This window comes from Myodes glareolus, chromosome 15 (assembly GCF_982192425.1).
Source record: "Myodes glareolus chromosome 15, mMyoGla1.1, whole genome shotgun sequence".
In the NCBI taxonomy this organism is placed as follows: Eukaryota; Metazoa; Chordata; class Mammalia; order Rodentia; family Cricetidae; genus Myodes; species Myodes glareolus.
In genome coordinates, this window is record NC_142040.1 from 23,753,854 (window position 1) to 23,773,136 (window position 19,283).

Consider the following 19,283-nt stretch of genomic DNA (forward strand, 5'->3'; position numbering starts at 1 on the left):
TTCTTCTATCAGAATATACTTTGTCTAAGTCTTAATATCTGAGAAATTAAAGTTCCTCATGAGTTTCAGCCACAGTGTCACTGGTATCACCTGTCTAATTGAATAAATGGGGGGATTAAGATATTGCTCCAATTGGACAAGATGGCCTTACCAAAGGACAATCAAATGAGTAGTCAGATATTTGTCACAGGGACAGCATAGCATATCGTCCCTACACTGAAGCATACTGAGAAATTTTACTATCAAAGGAAAATAAATATTTCTCCTTTACTATTTATTTTACTCATATGAGTGTTTTGCCTGCACATATGTCTTGTGCCATATGCATGCCTTGTGCCCAGGGAGTGGTGAGCCTCCACATGAATGCTTGGAATCAAGCCTGGGTCCTTAACAAGAACAAGTGCTCTTGGGCTGGAGAGGTGGCTCAGTGGTTAAGAGCACTGGCTGCTCTTCCAAAGGTCCTGAGTTCAATTCCCAGCAACCACATGGTGGCTCTCAACCATCTGTAATGAGGTGCCTCTTCTGGTCATACATGCAGGCAGAATACTGTATACATAATAAATAATAAAAATCTTTAAAAAAAAGAAGAAGAAGAAGAAGAAGAAGAAGAAGAAGAAGAAGAAGAAGAAGAAGAAGAAGAAGAAGAAGAAGAAGAAGAAGTGCTCTTAACCACGGAGCCAGTTCTCCAGCTCTTGCTATCACTTCTTATAAATACATCAGCAAAAGCTACCCCACTGGGGGCTGGAGAGATAGCTCAGTGGTTGAGAGCATTGACTGCTTTTCCAGAGGACCTCGGTCCAATTCCCAGCAACCACATAGCAGTTCACAACTGTCTATAACACCAGGATCTAACACCTTCACACAGACATGCATGCAGGCAAAGCACCAATGCATATAAAATAAAAATATATAATTTTTTAAAGTTACACTACCATATTTTTAATTTAAAAGTGTTGACAACTAAATTGAGGTTTTTATATTGTTTTATAATCAACCATGTTTAAATTATATTTAAAAAATTATAGACCTCCTCCATTTGCTGTAAGTTTATTGCATCTGTTGGATTACAGTGATGAGTTAATCGGCCCTTCAAATGTGAATATTTGTAGATGTACAATGACTTGGAAGTATTATTTTAGCAGAAATAACTAAGTAAATTTGAACATTAATTTGCCTTGCTATGTACCGCATATATTGAATGTTATGGTATAGGCTTATCTAAATGGAGTTTCCCCTTTTTGTGCTGTTGGTGACTAAACCTAGGGATTCACACATGCTAGGTACACTTTATATCACTGAGCTCTATCACCAGCCCTCATTTTACTTTTTATTTTGATGCAGGGTCTCATCACTGCATCACGCTGGTCTCGAATCCACTCTACAGTTCACCCTTAGATTACTGCTGGCTTCTATCTCTGTATGTTTTCTTCTAAGGAAAGTCCCTTAAAGATCTTGCTAATGGAGATTCACATTTTCATTATTCAGAATTACTATAGAACTCAGGAACAAGCAACATGGTGGAGAAGATGAGCTGGGATCCCCAGAGAACATTTCTCTATCTTTCCACAGATTCTGAAACAGGGGACACAGGAAGATACATCTATAGGCTGTTTATAGTGAGATTATATTTCAGTTCACACTACAAGTTGTATGGAGTTGATGGGTGTAGATGCTCAAACGGCCTGAAGGAATGGGCAGAAGCTCACGCGGCCTGAAGACGTGAACCTTAGAACATGTCTCAGCCCTACAAACACTCATGTTTCACCCTCATCTTGCCAAGTCCGTTCCTCTTCTGCCATTTCCCTTCTGGTCCCTAGTATTCAATGTTTTTTCAAGCCACTTCCTGTACAAGGGTCTCTCCACTCCCACCATCTTATGCTTTTCCCTTTTCATCAGTATGCAAGATAAATAACAATAGAAATTCTTTTACTTGGTGTGTGTCCTTGTTAAACCTTCTAGCCTTGTGGCAGTATTGTTTTCTCCATTTCTTGTGAATGTTTCAGCAGGGTCGTGGACTCATAACTGAACTGACCTTGGAATTACAACAGTTTCATTCTTCTATATGAAAATGCATTTTAAGCTACAAAGAACTGATCTACAGCTGAACTGTATGGTGTGCTCCTGGTGGTGGGGCTGTGGATTGGTTGTCATGATCCCGCACACTTGGGGTAGGAGTGGGCATAGAAAAACGAATTAATATGTATGATCAAGGAGATGAAACAAGTCTACAACCTTTCAGGTCTTTGTAAACTACTAGATGTGGTGTTTTGGGTAAGAATGCCCCCCGTAGACCCATATATTTGCATGCTTAGTGGTCTGAGAGTGGAACTGTTCGAGAAGAGTTAGGAGGTTACTGCTCCAACACCATCCCTGTGCGCTTTCTGCCGTGATGATAATCAACTAACCCTCTGAAACTGTAAGCAAGAGCCCAGGTCAAGGCTTTCCATTTTAAAAGTTTCCTTAGTGTCTCTTCATAACCTTAGAATAGTAACAAAGAAACTAGCTATGGCCCTGTCTTTTCTTCCCTTTTGTTTTACTAAAAACAAGTAAAAGGATAGAAAGAAGGATGAGGGAGCGAAAGGGGAAGAAAAGAAGAGAGCAAATTATGTCATTTAGAATTGTACAGATTCTTTTACCAGTCAAATAACCCTGATCTGCAAACCCACCTTCAGGAAGTAGTCTAAGATCCCAAACCCAGCGTGTGTGTAGCACTCAAAACCTCAGTAGGACTTGGCAATGGTGTCCCCTGAGGACTAATTAATTCTGCTTCTCACTGGGGTCCTATGTAGTCTTTCAGGAGAAAGGAAGTTTTTAGAGTGAGTGCTAGAAGATGTTCTCAGAGCAACTCGAGGAAGGATCTTTACAATTAGAAATAACAGTAGGTAGATGGGGGCCAAGCAATGAACTCGCCTCTGCAATGAAAGGCCTCAGAGTGCTGAGATATAAAGATATATAAAGGTGGGAGCTCCTTTCTCTGGACATTAAGTGGTTTAGGAGAACAGCCCACTTGCAAACTCCAAGCATATTTAACATTGAATTTTTATTTTCTTTCCAATTCTGGTGTTTAATGCTCTCTTTCTCGATACAATATGACAAAGCCATCCCCTGTTACTCAAGCCAGACATCTGAAAGTAGTCTTTGACACTTTTCTCTCCAACACAGTCCATCAGATCTATCCCCTAAATATCTCCATTTATAATTTTCTCTTCTTCCTACCAAGTTGTTTTTAATCGCTCTTCTGAACACCTAAAAATGTATCACCGAGCTTTGACATAAAATCTCCAACCCCTATTGAGCTCCCACCTGCATGTTTTGCCTGTGTGACTTGCTCCTCACTGGAAATCCCTGGATGACTGGCCTTTGTTCATCATTTTCCAGTTACAGGAGCTTTCTTACCTCAAGGCCCTTACCATGCTCCCAGTAGCACTTCCTGTGTGATAAGAACACAGACGCCACATCTGCCCTTTTAGCTATGTAATCATAAGTGAAACACAGTATCCATAAAATGGGAGTAGAATTGGCACCTATATCTTACAGACATCCAGTGTACTGTACTATACCATACCATACCATACTATACTATACTATACTATACTATACTATACCACCCAACATACAATAAACAACATCTAAGTTTCTTAGATAAAAATCAGTTATTCAGTGACTAGGTCCTACTCAGACATAGTTCCTTATTTTTCCTAACTTCAAGACAATTTGTAATTAGTTATTCCCTTTTGGCTTTGGTATTTTCATTTGATGTCTGGGTTTTTTCCCATAAGACACTAAATTATGTGATTTTTTAGTATCTGTGGCCTACACACCACTCAATTCCTACTATCTACAAAATTAATTACACATACAGATGTTAAATATTTGCTGAATAAATAAATTATTGTAATGGGTTCAAACTTTCAATTAAATTATAGTGGGCTAGCTGGAATTCAAATCTCTCTTTGCCTAGCAACTTTGACAACACAGTAATTTTAAAGTTCATAACATCCAGTTCAGGTTGGTCTCTTTCTACAGTTTCGCAAGAATGGGTATGACTTGCCCAGTGGTCTTCTGTGAAGTTCCCTTCCCCCTGAAAAAAAGTAGTGTTGTAGGAAGGGGAGACGGTTCAGCAGTAAAGTGCTTGTCTCATAAGTATGGGACCCTCAGCTCAGATCCCCAGCACTCACAGGGAGAGCCTAAAAACCAAGAAGTGGGAAGACACAGGCAGGATCGGGGGTGTGGTCAGTTAGCCAAGCCAAATCAGAGACCTCCAGGTTCAAAGAGAGACTGCGTCTCAAAAAATAAGTCAGAAAATAATTGAAGAAGATACCTGACCTTGACCTCTGACCTTCATACACAGTGGCACACATAAAAATATGAGGGGGGAAATGGATGGTAGCGGCAGGAACACACAAAAATGATTATAGTGTATAGGGTTACCATATAGTATTCACTGAACAGCCGTTATAGAACCAAGTATGAATCCGTATCTAGTGATAGCAGTTTTTCTTTCAGATAAACATAGGGGATGGAAGCCAACATAGCTTATGCCAAAAGAAATTTATGGTGCTCTTCTTACTTCATTATCATAACAAATGTAAGAGCCAGTGAGGTGGTTCAGTGGGTAAAAGCACTTGCCACCAACCCTGGCGACCTGCATTCACATCTGGTGGAAACAGAGAATAAACTCCACCCATCTTCTGACCTCCACATATGCACCACGCCCACACACATGCAATATAACTTTTAAATTTAAAAGTAATAGAAGTCTAGCTCTTGGCTATATGGAAGTAGGCAAGGCTCGAGTTGTGTCATTTCTGTATACAGAAAAAAGAACATAACAAAAGCAGTGGAGGGGGTGACCAAGCAGGTATTATTTTCTAGATTGGGGGCCCATATAACTGAATCCTTTGCCACCTGGACTCTTATGTATCTCTAGTCAGATCTATCACCAACCATAATGAAACAGTCGGAAATCTAACATTTTTATATGTCTATGTGATGGCTGTTTTAATTCATTTAATCTCTCCTAGGCCGTTTAATGTGGGTAGGTGATGATAAATATTTGGTACAACAGAATTAAAAATTGTAATTATGATCTGACTGTTATGGTCAATATCCCACCAGAAGGGCCTGTCTTGAAGTTTAAGGCATTTAGGTCATTAGCAAACCGTAGGTTGGCTGTATTTTTAAACCCTGGTTCTCAGAATTACTTACGTTAGAAATCAGACTCCCTACCTCAACCCTGAAGAAATCAATCGAAGTTGTACTTTTAAGAGTGCAGCTGCCAAGCTATCTGAGAATGGAAACTAAACCTCGAGGCCTAGCAACTGTCTGTCTACATTGTCGGAAATTTCATAGCATCAAAGAAGTTTGTCCGCAGCGCCGCCCCGTAGTCCTCAGCCACAGAGCAGCATTGAGCATGCGCGTTGTGCCGGGAACTCTGGGATGGCCTCCCCGAGACACCGGCCCTCTGTTGCTAGTAAATCTCCTACTACCGGCTTCTCCGGCTGAGGCCCCGCCCACGACCGCAAACCAATGAAATGCAGGATTGCTGAGGCTGTGACCCAATGGCCAGGGCTGTCTTTCATCCCTGCCCGCAGTTTGAAACTGTCAAGGGGCTGCTAGGGTAGCAGGTGTTTGCTGCGGTTGCGGCGGCGTCGCTGGGGGTGCGGCAAGTGAGGAGTCGGGGTTTGGCGGAGACGGTGAGTGCCGGCGACGGGGTTCGGCCGCTTCTGCACAGACAGGACCGGGGGCGTCATCCCTGGAGGTGCATGGAAGAGAGGATACAAGCGACGCGAACTGAGCATCGCGCGTACCAGCCCAGCAGGTTCTGCTCTTTAGGACGTGGGGTGCTAATCAATCATGAGGTTGTGTTTTCCTAAGAAAGAATTGGATTTAAATGGGTCTGCATTGGAGGGTGGTGAAAGAAATATTGGAAGGGACTGGCGCTCCCCGTCCCGGCATGCAGTTAGAGGGGCGATGTCACCTTCCTGCCAGAGACACGTTGGTTCGCCCTCTACATCTTAGGAGTTGCATTTGAATTCCTGGAGCCCGCTTTTCAGCTAAGTTGTGCCTGTGGCAGCGAGGAGCATTCAGACTATCTTGTGGTTTCTACTTAAGTTAGAAAATACTGAGACTATGACGGAATAATGCATGTCACCCACTAAAGAAGCATCGTTCTTCTGCTTTCTTCTCTGAACGCAGAGACTGAGGAAATGCTACAGTTGTCGAGTCTCAAGTTAATTGTCATGCCTGTTTGCAAAGAGCAGGGTAAATGGCAGATAACGTATTTTCCAAAAACTCACTCGTTCTGTGTCTGCAATATATATTTAAGAAACAATTGCTAACGCCTGATCATACTAAAGTAATCCACAACTCCCAACTCTAGTTGCCTACCAGGCCTGCAAACAAATCATAAAATAAAATGTAATGAAAATTAAAACAGAGAAAATTACCACAGTGGTTGGTTTGAAATCAGTGAAGCATTCATTCCTTGATGCAGACCATGCTTGTTTTATCTTCCCTATGTGGCTTTAATGGGAGGCAGTCACAGCTGAGATTTAGTTTATTTGTCTTTTGTAAACTTAGCAATACTGAATAAAACAGGAATTCCCCTTCCAGAGTCTGGCTGCAACCTGGCTTTCTCTTTTGTGGCTTCCCTGCATCTTCCCTCCTACTTCAGTGACTTCATCGCTTGTTTATTTTCTCAGCAAGCTGTAATTGAGGCCTGTTCTGGTAGCAACTGAAACTGTTACAAATGGCACAGCAACTTCCTGATTGACTAGTTGACGGCCATCCTTACCCCTTTTTGGTCCATGACCCTCATGGTGCTGCCCAAACAATTCCAGTGTTCTGGATTTCTCTCCAGACATTTGACCAAGACTTTGAGTCTTAAAAGTTATCAATTGTAGATTTAACTGTCTTCTCATGGGAATAGTCCTTAACTTTATCAGGATTATGATCTCCTCCGAAATTATATTGGAAGCTAAAACTCTTTCTGGAAAATACACATGTACATATATATATTCTAAAAGTGTCTGCAATGTGTGGGTTTGGTCTGCAAGATAATAATTCCTTACCACGCCTCAATGGGTGGTCCCATTCATTTCCCTTTATTTAGACACACCAATAAATCAATGCTTCCTCGGTCTCAACCTTCAGCCTGTACTTGTACTGCAGGTCTCCCTCCTTTATATTGAGGAGGTTGACTTTAAGAACCAGTATTACATTTTAGCCATTGTGGATTGCAGTGCTTGGAGCTGTGCACCGTACAGCAGTGACCATCCAATAGCTGTCCTTTGTAGCCACAGTCAGAGCTCAATTCCCAGACATCTCCGTCTGCATTTGCTCAAGAGACCTGTGTGACATGGCACAGCGTGTGCATGTAGCCTATTCCACAGACAGTCTTTCCACACTTTAAACCGTCTCCAGTTTATTTATAACCCTGATGCTGTTTAAGCGTTGAGTAAGTAGCTGTTGCACAGTACTGTTTAGGGGATAATGGTAAGAAAAGTCTTCATGTTCAGTGCAGGTGCAATTTTAAGAAATGTTTTTGACCCACAGTTGGCTGGATGCATGGATGTGGAACCCAAGGACCCTGAAGGCTGACTGTCCTGCAGGCCCAGCGTTACTCAGTGCTCCCACGGCGACCTCCCGCCAGTACTCCTGGCACTGAACTACTCATCCATCTTCCGAGTGTCACCTTTTGCAGTCCTTGCTTTGGTGAGTATTGTTGTGATCCATCTAGTTAAGACAGAAGTCTGGACACCTTCGACAGTCTGCGCTTTCTCCTTTTAAGTGGCCATTAATCATGACCCCTCGTTTGCACCACCGCACAGCGCTCTCGGAGCCACATCACCCTTATCCTCGCCAGGGCTGCATTTGAGTTTAGGGAGCTCAGTTGTTCCCTGCGTCAATGATGAGAAGAACCTTTATGCTTGAATTGCTACAACTAGCTCTCATTTGGTTTCTATATTTTTAGAATCCCAACCTTCCCTAAAGTTGTCAGAGTAATTTCTTTAAAAACAAAAACAAAATACAAGGTTACGTTTGGAGATGTGGCTCTGCAGTAGAGTATTTGCCCTGACAGGCATAGCTGCATATGGGCTCAGTCTTCAGCGCTACAAAAATGAATAAAAAGATTGGGCACATCAGTTGTTTAAGTCACTTAATAGTTCCTTCTGGAACAATCCAGCCTTTTAATATGACAAGTCCTGATCTCAGCTGTTCCCTTGTATTTCCTCTTTACTTGGTTTCCTTTGGTTCAGCCTCGCCAGACACCCTTGTTATTTTTAGAGTACATGCCATGCCTCTGTGTCTTGGTTTGTGCTGTTTTCAGCCTTCATCTGTCTCTCAGGGTGGACCTGCTCATCTTTCAGGTCTCAGTTCGTGGGCCATCTGTCTCTCTTACTGGTGTCCAAAAGTTTGAATAGTTTCTATTTTTAAATTTATTTTTTATTAGTTTTCTTTCACTAAGACCTTTAATAATTTCGATGTGTTTATTTTAGTATGTTGTAGTATATAAACTTAATTTTTTTACAATAATATTCCAAAATGTAAGTGTCTCGGGAAGGAAATTTACAGAAATTGTTGAGCTGTCTTAGTTCTGTATCTCACAGGAAAGTATGCAGTCCCTGGGATGTCATATAAGGCTGAAGAATAGTGACCACAAACTCTTACCTCTAACACACCCTGCAGAGGATTGTCCTGAAGCATTTTTCTTTAATCTTTGATGTATTTAGCTCATCTCTCTCACTGTATTATAATATACTATATTATGCACTGTTTGGAGTTTGGAATAAGTCCTCTTTTTTTTTTTTTTTTTTTTTGGCCTGATGATTCCCACCTGTAAGTGCTCAGTATGTTGAGTGAGTGATCTCTTTTAAATGACATGAAAAATTGTTTGCAAGATAAAGCACTACTTCATGCCCCTGTCTTTAAAAACTTTGAATTAAGCATTCTGGGAAACCAAGTTAACTTTTGCTGCTTCACAGCATCTGTGCAGAATGTCGTCTGACGAGGACAAGTACTCACTCCATGTTGCTCACAATGACTCTGATCACGACAGTTCCGTCTCCACAGACCTCCAGGTAGGAAGACATCTAAATTATTATGATTTTTTTTTATTTTAAAGCATAAAGCCCTCTGTAATGCTGTATGCCTTTAATCCCAGTACTCAAGAAGCAGAAGCAGGGGTATCTCTTTAAGATTAAGGCCAGCATGGTCCACATAGAGAGTTTTGGGACAGTCAGAGCTACAAAGACAGACCACTCCCCAAAAAAGCAAAATTAAAGTGTTAATTTGTGACAAAACTAAAAATACATTTTGTTATTTACTTATTCCATTTACATATTATCAAACTTAGAGAACTCTCTACTAATTTGGGGAGTATATTGTTTTAAGTTTGCAGAAAATAGCCATGAACTGTTCCAAAGCTTTTCTACAAAGACTTTAACATAGTAAAAAATAAAACTCAAAGTTTCAGAAACATTTTGTGTAGTGTTCTCACTTAACTGCCTCTGCTGAATGCTCTCATTCTTAATGTAAAGTAACAGAACATAAACCCATCTGAAGTTCTAGAGCCCAGGATTCTCTGCTGTTCTATGCAGTGAGGTTCTGGTTCCTGTTGCCACAACATTTGGCATAATCTGCCACCTTGATTGGACACTGACAGATAAATTAGGAGAACTGACGAGGTAAGGGCTTCTTATTTATATGAGAGAGTCAAATCCCAAGGACCATGTTTTCTAACTACCTTAGCTGCAAGGGAGGTAGAAGAAATCGATGACCATTTGCCCAGGTCAAACCCTGGGGCTTATTGATTTACAGGAGTAAAGGAGAAATGGCTGCTTATGGTCCATTAGCAGGTCTACTACAGGAGACTTGGAATTCTATATATTATTTTATTAGAGTCAACTCACATTTAAATTTATAGAAAGCAACAGATACCTTGTATCTTATCCACATTTATCAAGTTAGGGTTGCCTTTTATCTTAATAACTGAAAACCTTGGCATTTCCCTTTATTTTAATAACCAGATATAATTTATAGTATTTTTAATTTAAGAATATTTAAGGCCAGGTGGTGGTGCGGTGCGCACACCTTTAATCCCAGCACTTGGGAGGCAGAGGCAGATGGATCTCTGTGAGTTCAAGGCCAGCCTGGTCTACAGAGTGAGTTCCAGCATGGGCTCCAAAGCTCCACAGAGAAAGCTACATAGAGAAACCCTGTCTTGAAAAAACAAGCTTAATTGATTAATTAATTGATTAAATATTTTAAAAGAATTATCATTAATTTAAAGAATTACAATTAATTTATTGTAAAGAATTATAATTGCTGTAGACATCATCATATGCTAAATGATTTTTTTTTCTCCTGACACAGAGTTTTACTTTGTACCTTCAGGCTAGCTTGGAACTGACTATTTAGTCCATGCTAGTTTCAAACTCGTGATCCTCTCACCTCCACTTCTCAGTGCTACAATTACAGGTCTTCACATCTGCACCTACTACACCTTCTACCTATCCTAGGACACGGTTTGAAATTGCTTTGAAGGGGCGTCACTAAGAAAGAGTTGTTCAGAGCCATGTGAAGGCTCTGGTGTTAAGGTCTGTCAGCCAGCTTTCTTCTGTCACTCCATAAGTGTTTGCTTCTCTTCTTCCACAGCATTAATATACACTGCAAAAAAGTTTCCTTCACCTAATGCCTAATGCATATGTGTGTTAAATAGACTCCACATTGAAATTCAATCCTACTCAGTCTTTCACGTTGAAATTTTACAATTTGCAAACAGAATAGTACAAACTCCTTTTAGAATTTTACTTAAAATTCCAATGCTAAAACAAAGCTACAATCATACAGATTTATTTTATGAACTCAAATCCTTGCCATTTTGTACTAAGAACAGTAACAAAATTAAGAAAGCTGCCCTGTGAGTGTGTGCTTGAAACTAAGGAAAACAAAATGCCTGTGTAGTTTCATAAGTTTGAGTGTCCAGTTTGCTTCTTTTGAGTTGCATAGTAGCAAGAAAATTCGAGTACCTTGTGTGGTGATGCATGCCTGTAATGCAAGTATCGGGAGGCTTAGGCAGAAAAATTGCAGGCTTAATAGCAACCTGGACTACACAGCAAGTTCTAGCCTGAAGAATATAGGGAAGTCCTGTCTCAAAATTAAAAAAAAAAAGAAGGAAGGAAGAAAGGGTAAAAGGGAAGAAAGGAGAGAGAAAATATAAACAGTCTCAGTTGAAGTACTTGAAATTGAGAGTGATAGCTTTTTAACAGCATGTCTTCTCATCTTCAGTGAGATTGATCTGAAACATAAGAAAGAAGAGGTAGAAAAATATTATATGAATCACCAACATCTGTTTCCTCTTTAAACCTTTAACTATAAATATAAAAGTCATACCAGTACTCAAAGAACTCAAGCTTAGCATAAGAGTCAAACGTTTCTGTACTGTGGTAAGAATATGACTGTTACGTGATTAAGTAGTTTTCTTAACACCAGAAGAAGCTGAGTGGTTGGGTGCAGCACAGTAACTATATAATCCACGACTGTCACTGCTTCTCCTAGGAGGAGTATGAGGAATTGCTGCGCTATGCTATTGTGAATCCAAATGTTGAATCCGGTGCTTCACAGCCGTCTCATCCAAAGGGAGAAGTGGTACCAGATAGATTTCCTATGCCAGCCGGTATGTTTTGCTAACCAGATTATGTACAGTTGTCAAGAGAGCATGTAAGAACCTGAGTTTGTCGGTGATGGTGACATTATTGTGGAAATGTTCCTTGCCATCAGCAATTTCCTCTCCATCCATGGTATAAAGCAGTAATATATGGGTCCTGCTTTACATTTTACTCTGTTGTTCCTGGCTCTTTTGAAAGCTAGATTTTATTTAAAATTCAGTTGACTTTTAACTTTATGAAAATGACTAAAGTCAAAGTAACACATGGTGATTATCTCTTAGTGGGATATGTTATGCCTCAGTTCTTGATCCAGAAGTTTTATGCGAGGATTACTTTGAAAACTAAATGCCCAAGCCCATCTTTAAAGGTGATCCCAACATTGCCCTCTGTGAACCACATACTAGTACTTTGTCGGCAATATTTATGTGGACATGGAGGATAGATTGAGTTATAGCACAGAGGTGAGCCTTCTTGTGGACTGTCAGCAGTCCATCTGGAATCTGGTACAGGCCACATTGTACTTTGATATAGGGTTAAAGGAAGAAACAGGAATCTCTTTTTACCTCTAAGTAAAGTACAAGCTCAAACAACTCATTCTGAGTAAGAGCTCTCTGTTTTGCATTTATTTATCCATGAACATGTGTATGTACATGCCTACATACACCTGCCCACAGGGGTCTGTTATTTCCTTCCACTGCATGGTTTCTAGGGATTGAACTCATGTCAAGCTTGGCAGCAAGCGTCCTTACCCACCATCTCATGGGCCCTGAATAAACATTCTTTGAGAGGGCTGAGACAGCCAACATGAGAAGTCATCATATAGTTGGCTTGCCTCCAAGGATAACTGTCCTTGAGGATGCGTTTCACAACCCACACAGAGACAAAAGGCTCCTGGGTTTCTGCTGAGTCACAGCCCTAGTCTCTGTTCCTCATTCGCTCCGTTTGTTCATCCCTGCCCCCTCACCATGTTCCCATCTTTAGACTGCTGCCCTGGAACAAGAAATAAGACTGGAGGACCATGACTTCATATAATTTACTATGGCAGAATGTTTTCTGTCCAGATTTCAATTCTTTTAAGAGATGTGAACCCTGGGTTTACTCACTGTGCATCAGGAGTGTGGATCATATTTTGATTACACTGAGTACCTTAAAGTGCAGCTCCTACTGACCAAACTAAAGTACTGCAGACCGATCAATATAAACAGGCAAGGCCGGGAAGAGAGTTCACAGGCCAAGTGCTTGCCATGGAAGTTTGAGAATTTGAACTTGAAATTCCCAGAGCCCATGTAAAGCTAGTGCGATAGTGTGAGTCTGCCGTTCAGGCAAGGTGGAAGGCAGAGACAGGAAAATCCCAGAAGTTCACAGACTGGCTAGCTGCATGCACAGCACTGAACAACAGAGACCCTGTCTCAAACACAGCAGGAGAGCATCTCCGCAAACATGTCAAGGCATGTGCATAGTCATCACATAGGTACACAGACTGTGTGTGTATGCATTTACAGACGTTATCTCTATACCTTAGATAGATACATAGAAAGTAAGCACAGTGTTCTCAAATAAAGAAGTACAACTGAGCAATGCTTGACCTCTCTAACAATCGGAAATTCAAATCAAAGCCATATTGAAATTCCCATCTTACCCCACAGCAGCACTGTCATCCAGAACACAAAAACAACTTCTGGTGAAAATATAAGTACAGGGTAGACTCTTAACATGCCGCTGGTGGGAATATGGACTCGTGCAGCCACCAAGAGAGGCACTGTGGAGAATCCTCTCAAAAGTAGATGGATACAAGATATGAAAAATGATTGCAAGCTTTTCTAGTTCTAATTCTGTCTTGGATTTTTTGTTTTGATGGCAGGTAAGTGCATAAAATATATTTGATACTAAAAGTATAAAATTTAATGTGGAGCTAGCTTCACAACTTTCATTCCGAATGCCAATTCTAACTGAATTATATTGAATAATCTTTGGATCTGCTTAATTTTGGTGTGTGTTTTGTTGTTGTTGTTGTTGTTTTCTCTTTTTAAAATAAACTAAAACTAGGACTACCATATGGCCCAGCTATGCCTCTGGATATACACTCAAGAAAGTCCAAGCTAGTGTTCAACACCTCATACCCATGTTTATTGCAGCACTATTCACTATAGCCATGGCATAGAATCGGAGAATAACGGGGTGTTGTTCAGGCGTGAAAAACAAAATCATGTTGTTTGCAGAAAAATTAATGGAACCTGAGAATCATCAAGTTAAGCAAAACAAACCAGGCTTTGAAAGACAAATAGTGCATGTTTTCCCACATATGTGGAATATGGATTTTTTTTTTTTAATTCAAGACTTAAAAGTAGAAGGAATGTTATTTGAAGGGCAGAGGAGCAGGGACAGCAGAGTAGGAAGGGATGTGTATGCTGTCTGCATACCTGAGAATGTCACAGTAAAGCCACTGTCTTGTACAGTTCAGTTTGATTTTAGGTGTGTGTGTGTCCTCCCCCCACCCCCCACTTTATTCTTTCTGGTAGGAAATAATCCTGTAAGAGAAACTGCAATGGAAATTGGAAAAGGATGTGATATTTCCAACCACTCAAAATCAGGTGGGATGACAGTTCCTTAGTTTGTTTCATTAAGTACAGTGTACTTACTGGAATAATGTCAGCATATTACATAATAATCAGACTTTTAAAATGCTCATTTGTTGCTGGTTTTTGTGATAATATTTAAATCTTGGGAAGTATCATTGCAGGTGATCTTTTAAGCTCTTAAGTTTTATGATTCTATTTTGTAAACGGTGACTATTTCAACAATAAAAGCACAGAGTCTATTGGACATGGTGGTGGAACATGCTTACAACCCCACGACTTAGGACATTGAGACAAGAGGAGATAGCTAGTTTAAGGCCAACCTGGGCTACATAGACCCTATCTCAGAAAACAAACAAACAAAAGGGGAAAAGCAAATACATATCTGCATGGCAGATGTACAACTTAGGGAATAATTTTTCTACTTGCAAGGAGTTCTGGAAAGATTTGCTTTTAAGTAACAAGTTGTATAGTAATCCTGTCATTGATTCATTTTACAAGAAAGAGAGGAAAGCCCTTCAGTCCTGGTTACTAAAATCTTCATGGTTAGTGTGGGATACACGAGAAATGGTGACGGATAGTGTCTAACTCTAGTAAATCTGTAATAGAAGATTGACTTTTCTATTGTGTGCTTTTTAGAAATAGAGGCCAGTTATCTGTCTGGCTCTCCCCCATTCACTGAGTAATGGCAAGTGATGAGAGCTATGTGTCTATGAACATGATTGGTCTCCATAGTTCTCATCCACAGTATCTGATAAACTAAATAACTAGCCCCTTTATATTGTCAAATCTTAACAATGTGAAGGGCAGTACCAGCACTGAATATAAAGCAATAGTGGTCTATATACAACTACCCTCACTTGGTCAGTTAACTCTCTGATCCCTAGTTTTCTCCTTAAGGTCTAGAAAATACCTGCCTCTTAGGATGGCATGTGTGACTTAGCCCTTAAACATTTTTATCACAGAAATGTAAAAGCACTTGTTAATGTTAATGTGATGGTATGTCTTCAGTTCATACTGGACCAGGATAAGACACATCTTTGTTTGCTGTTTGTGAAGGGTGGAAGGGGTATAGAAGGTAGAAGGCATCCCACGTCAGTCAGACCTCAATCAATGACAGTACTAATATCAGAATCACCCACACTGAGGTAGATCTCTCTGTTTTTCTCAGCCTCCAGAGTTGACAGACATCTTGTAGCCTTTTGATATTACTTTGCCAATTGTAGACTTTCCCATTTCACCTGGCTGCTACTTGATTGTTTTGCCTTTCTTCTAGGATCATCGCCAGTCTTGTCACCCAGGAAGCCCTCACACCCAGTCATGGATTTCTTCAGTTCACATCTTTTAGATGACTCTTCCTCACCAGCCTCTACTTCTACTCATGCAGATACCCATAAAATAATTGTGGGTGATCGTCTTGTTACTGATGAAAATCTTCAGAAGGTGGAGAATGTACTTGACCTCTGGAGTTCAGGTCTGAAGGTATTGCAGTTGCTCTGCTGCAGTGTGCACTGCAGTCTGGCATTTAAGCGCTCTCTTCTTCTTCTTCTTCTTCTTCTTCTTCTTCTTCTTCTTCTTCTTCTTCTTCTTCTTCTTCTTTTCTTCTTCTTCTTCTTCTCTCTCTTCCCTCTCTTTCTTTCTAATTTTCCTAGAAAACAAAAACCTAAACCTTTAGGTTGCTGGAATGATCCATGCCGTGTCTCAGATTTGTGCTCCTCTGTCCTTAGTGCACATATGAACTGCCTCAATGTCTTGGTAACCGTGAGTTGGTACTCAGTATGTTTTAGGTGGGGCCCAAGATTACATGCTTCTATTACACTCCTAGGTAATGTTACTGGTTTCTAAACCCTACTTTGAGTTGTCGGGTTTTAAGGAGTTGCTAGGGTACTGTATGTTCTGCCGCATTTCTCATGTGTTTAAAGGACTTCTTGATGGTGTGCGGTGACGGTTGACACTGTTTGTCTCTTCAGACCCAGTGATGACAAATAGAACCTTAGGAGGGCCATATACCTGGAGTCCCAGCTATATGAAAGACCTTTTATGTTTAAAAAAATATATACTTTACCAATGCATATTAATTTTATAGCAGCCACATTGTCTGAAGAATCTTAAAATGTTTTTATTTGGTGATGTTAATAGCCTGCCAATAAAACAGTAGTACAGAAATGTTCTGATTTTTGCTAATTTTTTTTTTAATTGAGGGACTGGAGAGATGGCTCACTAAAGAGCAAAAGTGCTGCTCTTGCAGTGGGTTGAAATTCAATTTCCAGCACCCTGTCGGTGGGTCACAACCTACTGGAACTCCAGCTCCAAGGCATCTGAAACCTATGGCCTCAAGGCCACCTACACTCGTGTTCATGTACCCACACAGAGACTTATGCATAACTTAAAACAAGTATCTTTTTAAGTAATATGATTTAACTATTCTAAAATGGAAAAAAATGAACTTTACTAAAGCATATAGTATGTATTTACAGAAAGTTATGATCTTATGAATTCTGTGGCATCTATATCTTCCTGTTATTTGAAACCTTAAACTCTAGAAATGCTCTGCCAGCAGTTTCTACCATCCTCCCCTTGGAGCAGGTTTCCTGGTGTGGAAATAGAGGAAGTCTGTTGCAGTATTGTACGAACAACCTTTCAAACGACTCTCTGTTCAATTAACTAAGAATATTTATTGAAGGTTTTTGTTGTTTTTAGATGCTCATAGATGGCTTGGTGGTTTTACTCATGCCAGTCAGTAGGGTGAGCGGGCTGAGGTCTTTGTTGTCAGGTGACTATTGTGGTAGATTGTTTGGGGAAATCCTCAGCTCTGTGGTTTCAGCTGCCACCATCACCACTAATCAGCCGATTATTGTGCCTCAATTTAGCCCACATTCCTACATTTCTAAACCTGAACCATTTTTTGTTTAAATTTTTTTGACATTTTATGTTTTTAACCTTATGTGCTTATGTGTTTATATTTGCCTCCGTGTATGTAAGTGCATCCATACTTGCGGTGCCCATGGGTTGACAGAAGAAAATATCAGATTTCACAGGACAAGAGTTGCATATGGCTAGCCACCATGCAAGCACTAGGAATTGAGCTCAGGTCTTCTGGAAGAGCTAGTGCTCGCAGCTACTGAGCCATCTCTCCGCCCCATCTAACCTGTTTTAGTATAGACATTTAAGTCTGTGACTACACAAACGAATGTAGTGAATGAAACCTGGATTTTTTAATGTCTTAAGATTTCATACAAAGTAGCATACATTGGGAAACTGGTTCCCTTGGGATGGTGAATGAACCGTGGAGAGCCGTGGCTGTTGAGCTTGCTAACATCGTTTATTAGTATGCTGGGATTTTTTTCTTTGAATAACTCTTGTTTTGACCTGCTCTTTTTAATGTTTATTTTCAGTTTAATTTTAAGAGTGGTTTTAAAGAAGAAATGAGTTATTTTCAGTATGTTTTCTTTTCAGACAAACGTTATATCTGAACTAAGTAAGTGGAGACTTAATTTTGTCGACTGGCACCGTACGGAGATGAAGAAAGAGAAGGAAAAGCATGCGGCGCTTGTGAAGCAGCTTTCGAACCAGATCGCTGACTTGAAGGAGCTACAGAAAGCCTTTGAAGTTTCCCTTGGAAGAAAGGATGAGGTCCTCTTTTCTATGCCTCCCTTTAAGTGAGGCTCAGCAGATGCTCACTGGAAATACAGTTCTGAGCTGTGACTGTCCTGCTCCCATCAGACAGACCAAGAAGTGTAGTGGGCTCCATCTGGAAGCTCTGGCTTTGGTGTTTCATGATGTTTTAAGAGCCTGCTCAATGTAGACACAGACATACTAGGTTTTTCTACCTGATCATTTTTGTCACTCATTAATATCAAGGAGCCAGCATTACCTACATTCTCCATCCTTGTGGATGACAGGATAAGCATCTCAAATGCTCTCAGTGAGATAAACACAGGAAAACTCCTCATGTCCTCTTGGCTTCTTAAAAACCAGGGGTAGAGTTCAAACTGGTCCAAGTTTTCTTACCTCTTGATCACATCTTAAGCAAAATAGTGGGCAGGGAGCCTGTGCCCCAGCTGACTCACATCTGTTTATGGACGGGAATGTGTGAGATGTCACAGGACGGGGCAGGCGCAACAGCAGCTCACCTTGCGAAGCGGCAGGTTTATTATTGCTTGACTCTTTGAGACAGGGTCTTACTGTGTCACTTAGGCTGGCCTCAACTTAGTATGTAGCTCAGGCTAGCCTCTCAACTGGAAGTTCTTCTAGCCATCTCCCAACTTCTGGGATTATAGACATAATCTATACAATAGGCAAGATGATATTTTTTCAGATGTACAGTTACTGTTCTTTACTGGTGTAGTATAAAATCAAACATTTTGTGTAATATGCTTTGTTTGAAACGATTTCTCTATTATCTTCAAAACTCCTCGTTTTTCTGACCTTGAAGAAGCATACAAAATGAGTATGCTTGCATTCTGTTTATGAAAGTGGATAAAATAAGCAAGCCGTATGTCGCCATCCAACTTAAGACAGTGTAGCAGACAACTTAGAATGTCCTTTCTTATTTAGAAAGCAAAGCTGGGCATTGTATACACACGTAATCTCTGTGTTTAAGAGGTGGAGACAAGGAGGATCACAGGTTCAAGGCCAGCTGTGAACACAGCAAGACTCTGACCTCAAAGGGGGAAAAAAGACATAAACTAGAACTCAGTTTCTTGTGGGTTTTGTGGTTTACTGAGGTCCTTCCAGTGAGTCTTATTTCAGATACATCCAGTCATTCGGTTCTCTGGAAAAATAGTATCTTAGGAGTTAAATGCTTTATTTTAAGGATAGTAATAATATCATTCAAGAAAACCATTAAAACAGAGCTATTGTGTTTATAAATTTGTTGAAACCACAAAATAATTAAATGCTGAGAAACTTGTATATCTAAGGTAGTAACAAGGACTAGGAAAACATTTCAATCAGACCCTTTTCATAAGTCAGATAAATAAAGACTTTCTAAATATGAAACAGCAGTTACCTTCAGGAGGTAAACGTTAGGAAG

General features: G+C 40.3%; 1 protein-coding gene and 1 long non-coding RNA gene across 5 annotated transcripts in view; one reads left to right on the forward strand and one right to left on the reverse strand.

Annotated features, from left to right (window-relative positions):
• LOC146891646 (uncharacterized) overlaps positions 1-5,378 on the reverse strand; it is a 30,114-nt gene extending 24,736 nt beyond the window's left edge. Inside the window, exon 1 of the long non-coding RNA XR_015734965.1 lies at positions 5,230-5,378. This is a non-coding gene — a long non-coding RNA (uncharacterized LOC146891646). The remainder of the gene's footprint in view (positions 1-5,229) is intronic.
• Positions 5,379-5,446: 68 nt separating this feature from the next.
• Poc5 (POC5 centriolar protein) overlaps positions 5,447-19,283 on the forward strand; it is a 31,244-nt gene continuing 17,407 nt past the window's right edge. The window contains exons 1-7 of one of the 4 annotated variants that reach the window (XM_048441487.3): positions 5,447-5,821; positions 7,558-7,716; positions 8,988-9,083; positions 11,563-11,680; positions 14,192-14,263; positions 15,525-15,730; positions 17,705-17,881. In XM_048441487.3, the coding sequence (XP_048297444.2) occupies positions 9,000-9,083; positions 11,563-11,680; positions 14,192-14,263; positions 15,525-15,730; positions 17,705-17,881 (657 nt within the window). In that variant the 5' untranslated portion in view covers positions 5,447-5,821; positions 7,558-7,716; positions 8,988-8,999. The remainder of the gene's footprint in view (positions 5,822-7,557; positions 7,717-8,987; positions 9,084-11,562; positions 11,681-14,191; positions 14,264-15,524; positions 15,731-17,704; positions 17,882-19,283) is intronic. The other 3 variants (XM_048441486.3, XM_085676836.2, XM_087896802.1) reach the window with 3 other exon arrangements.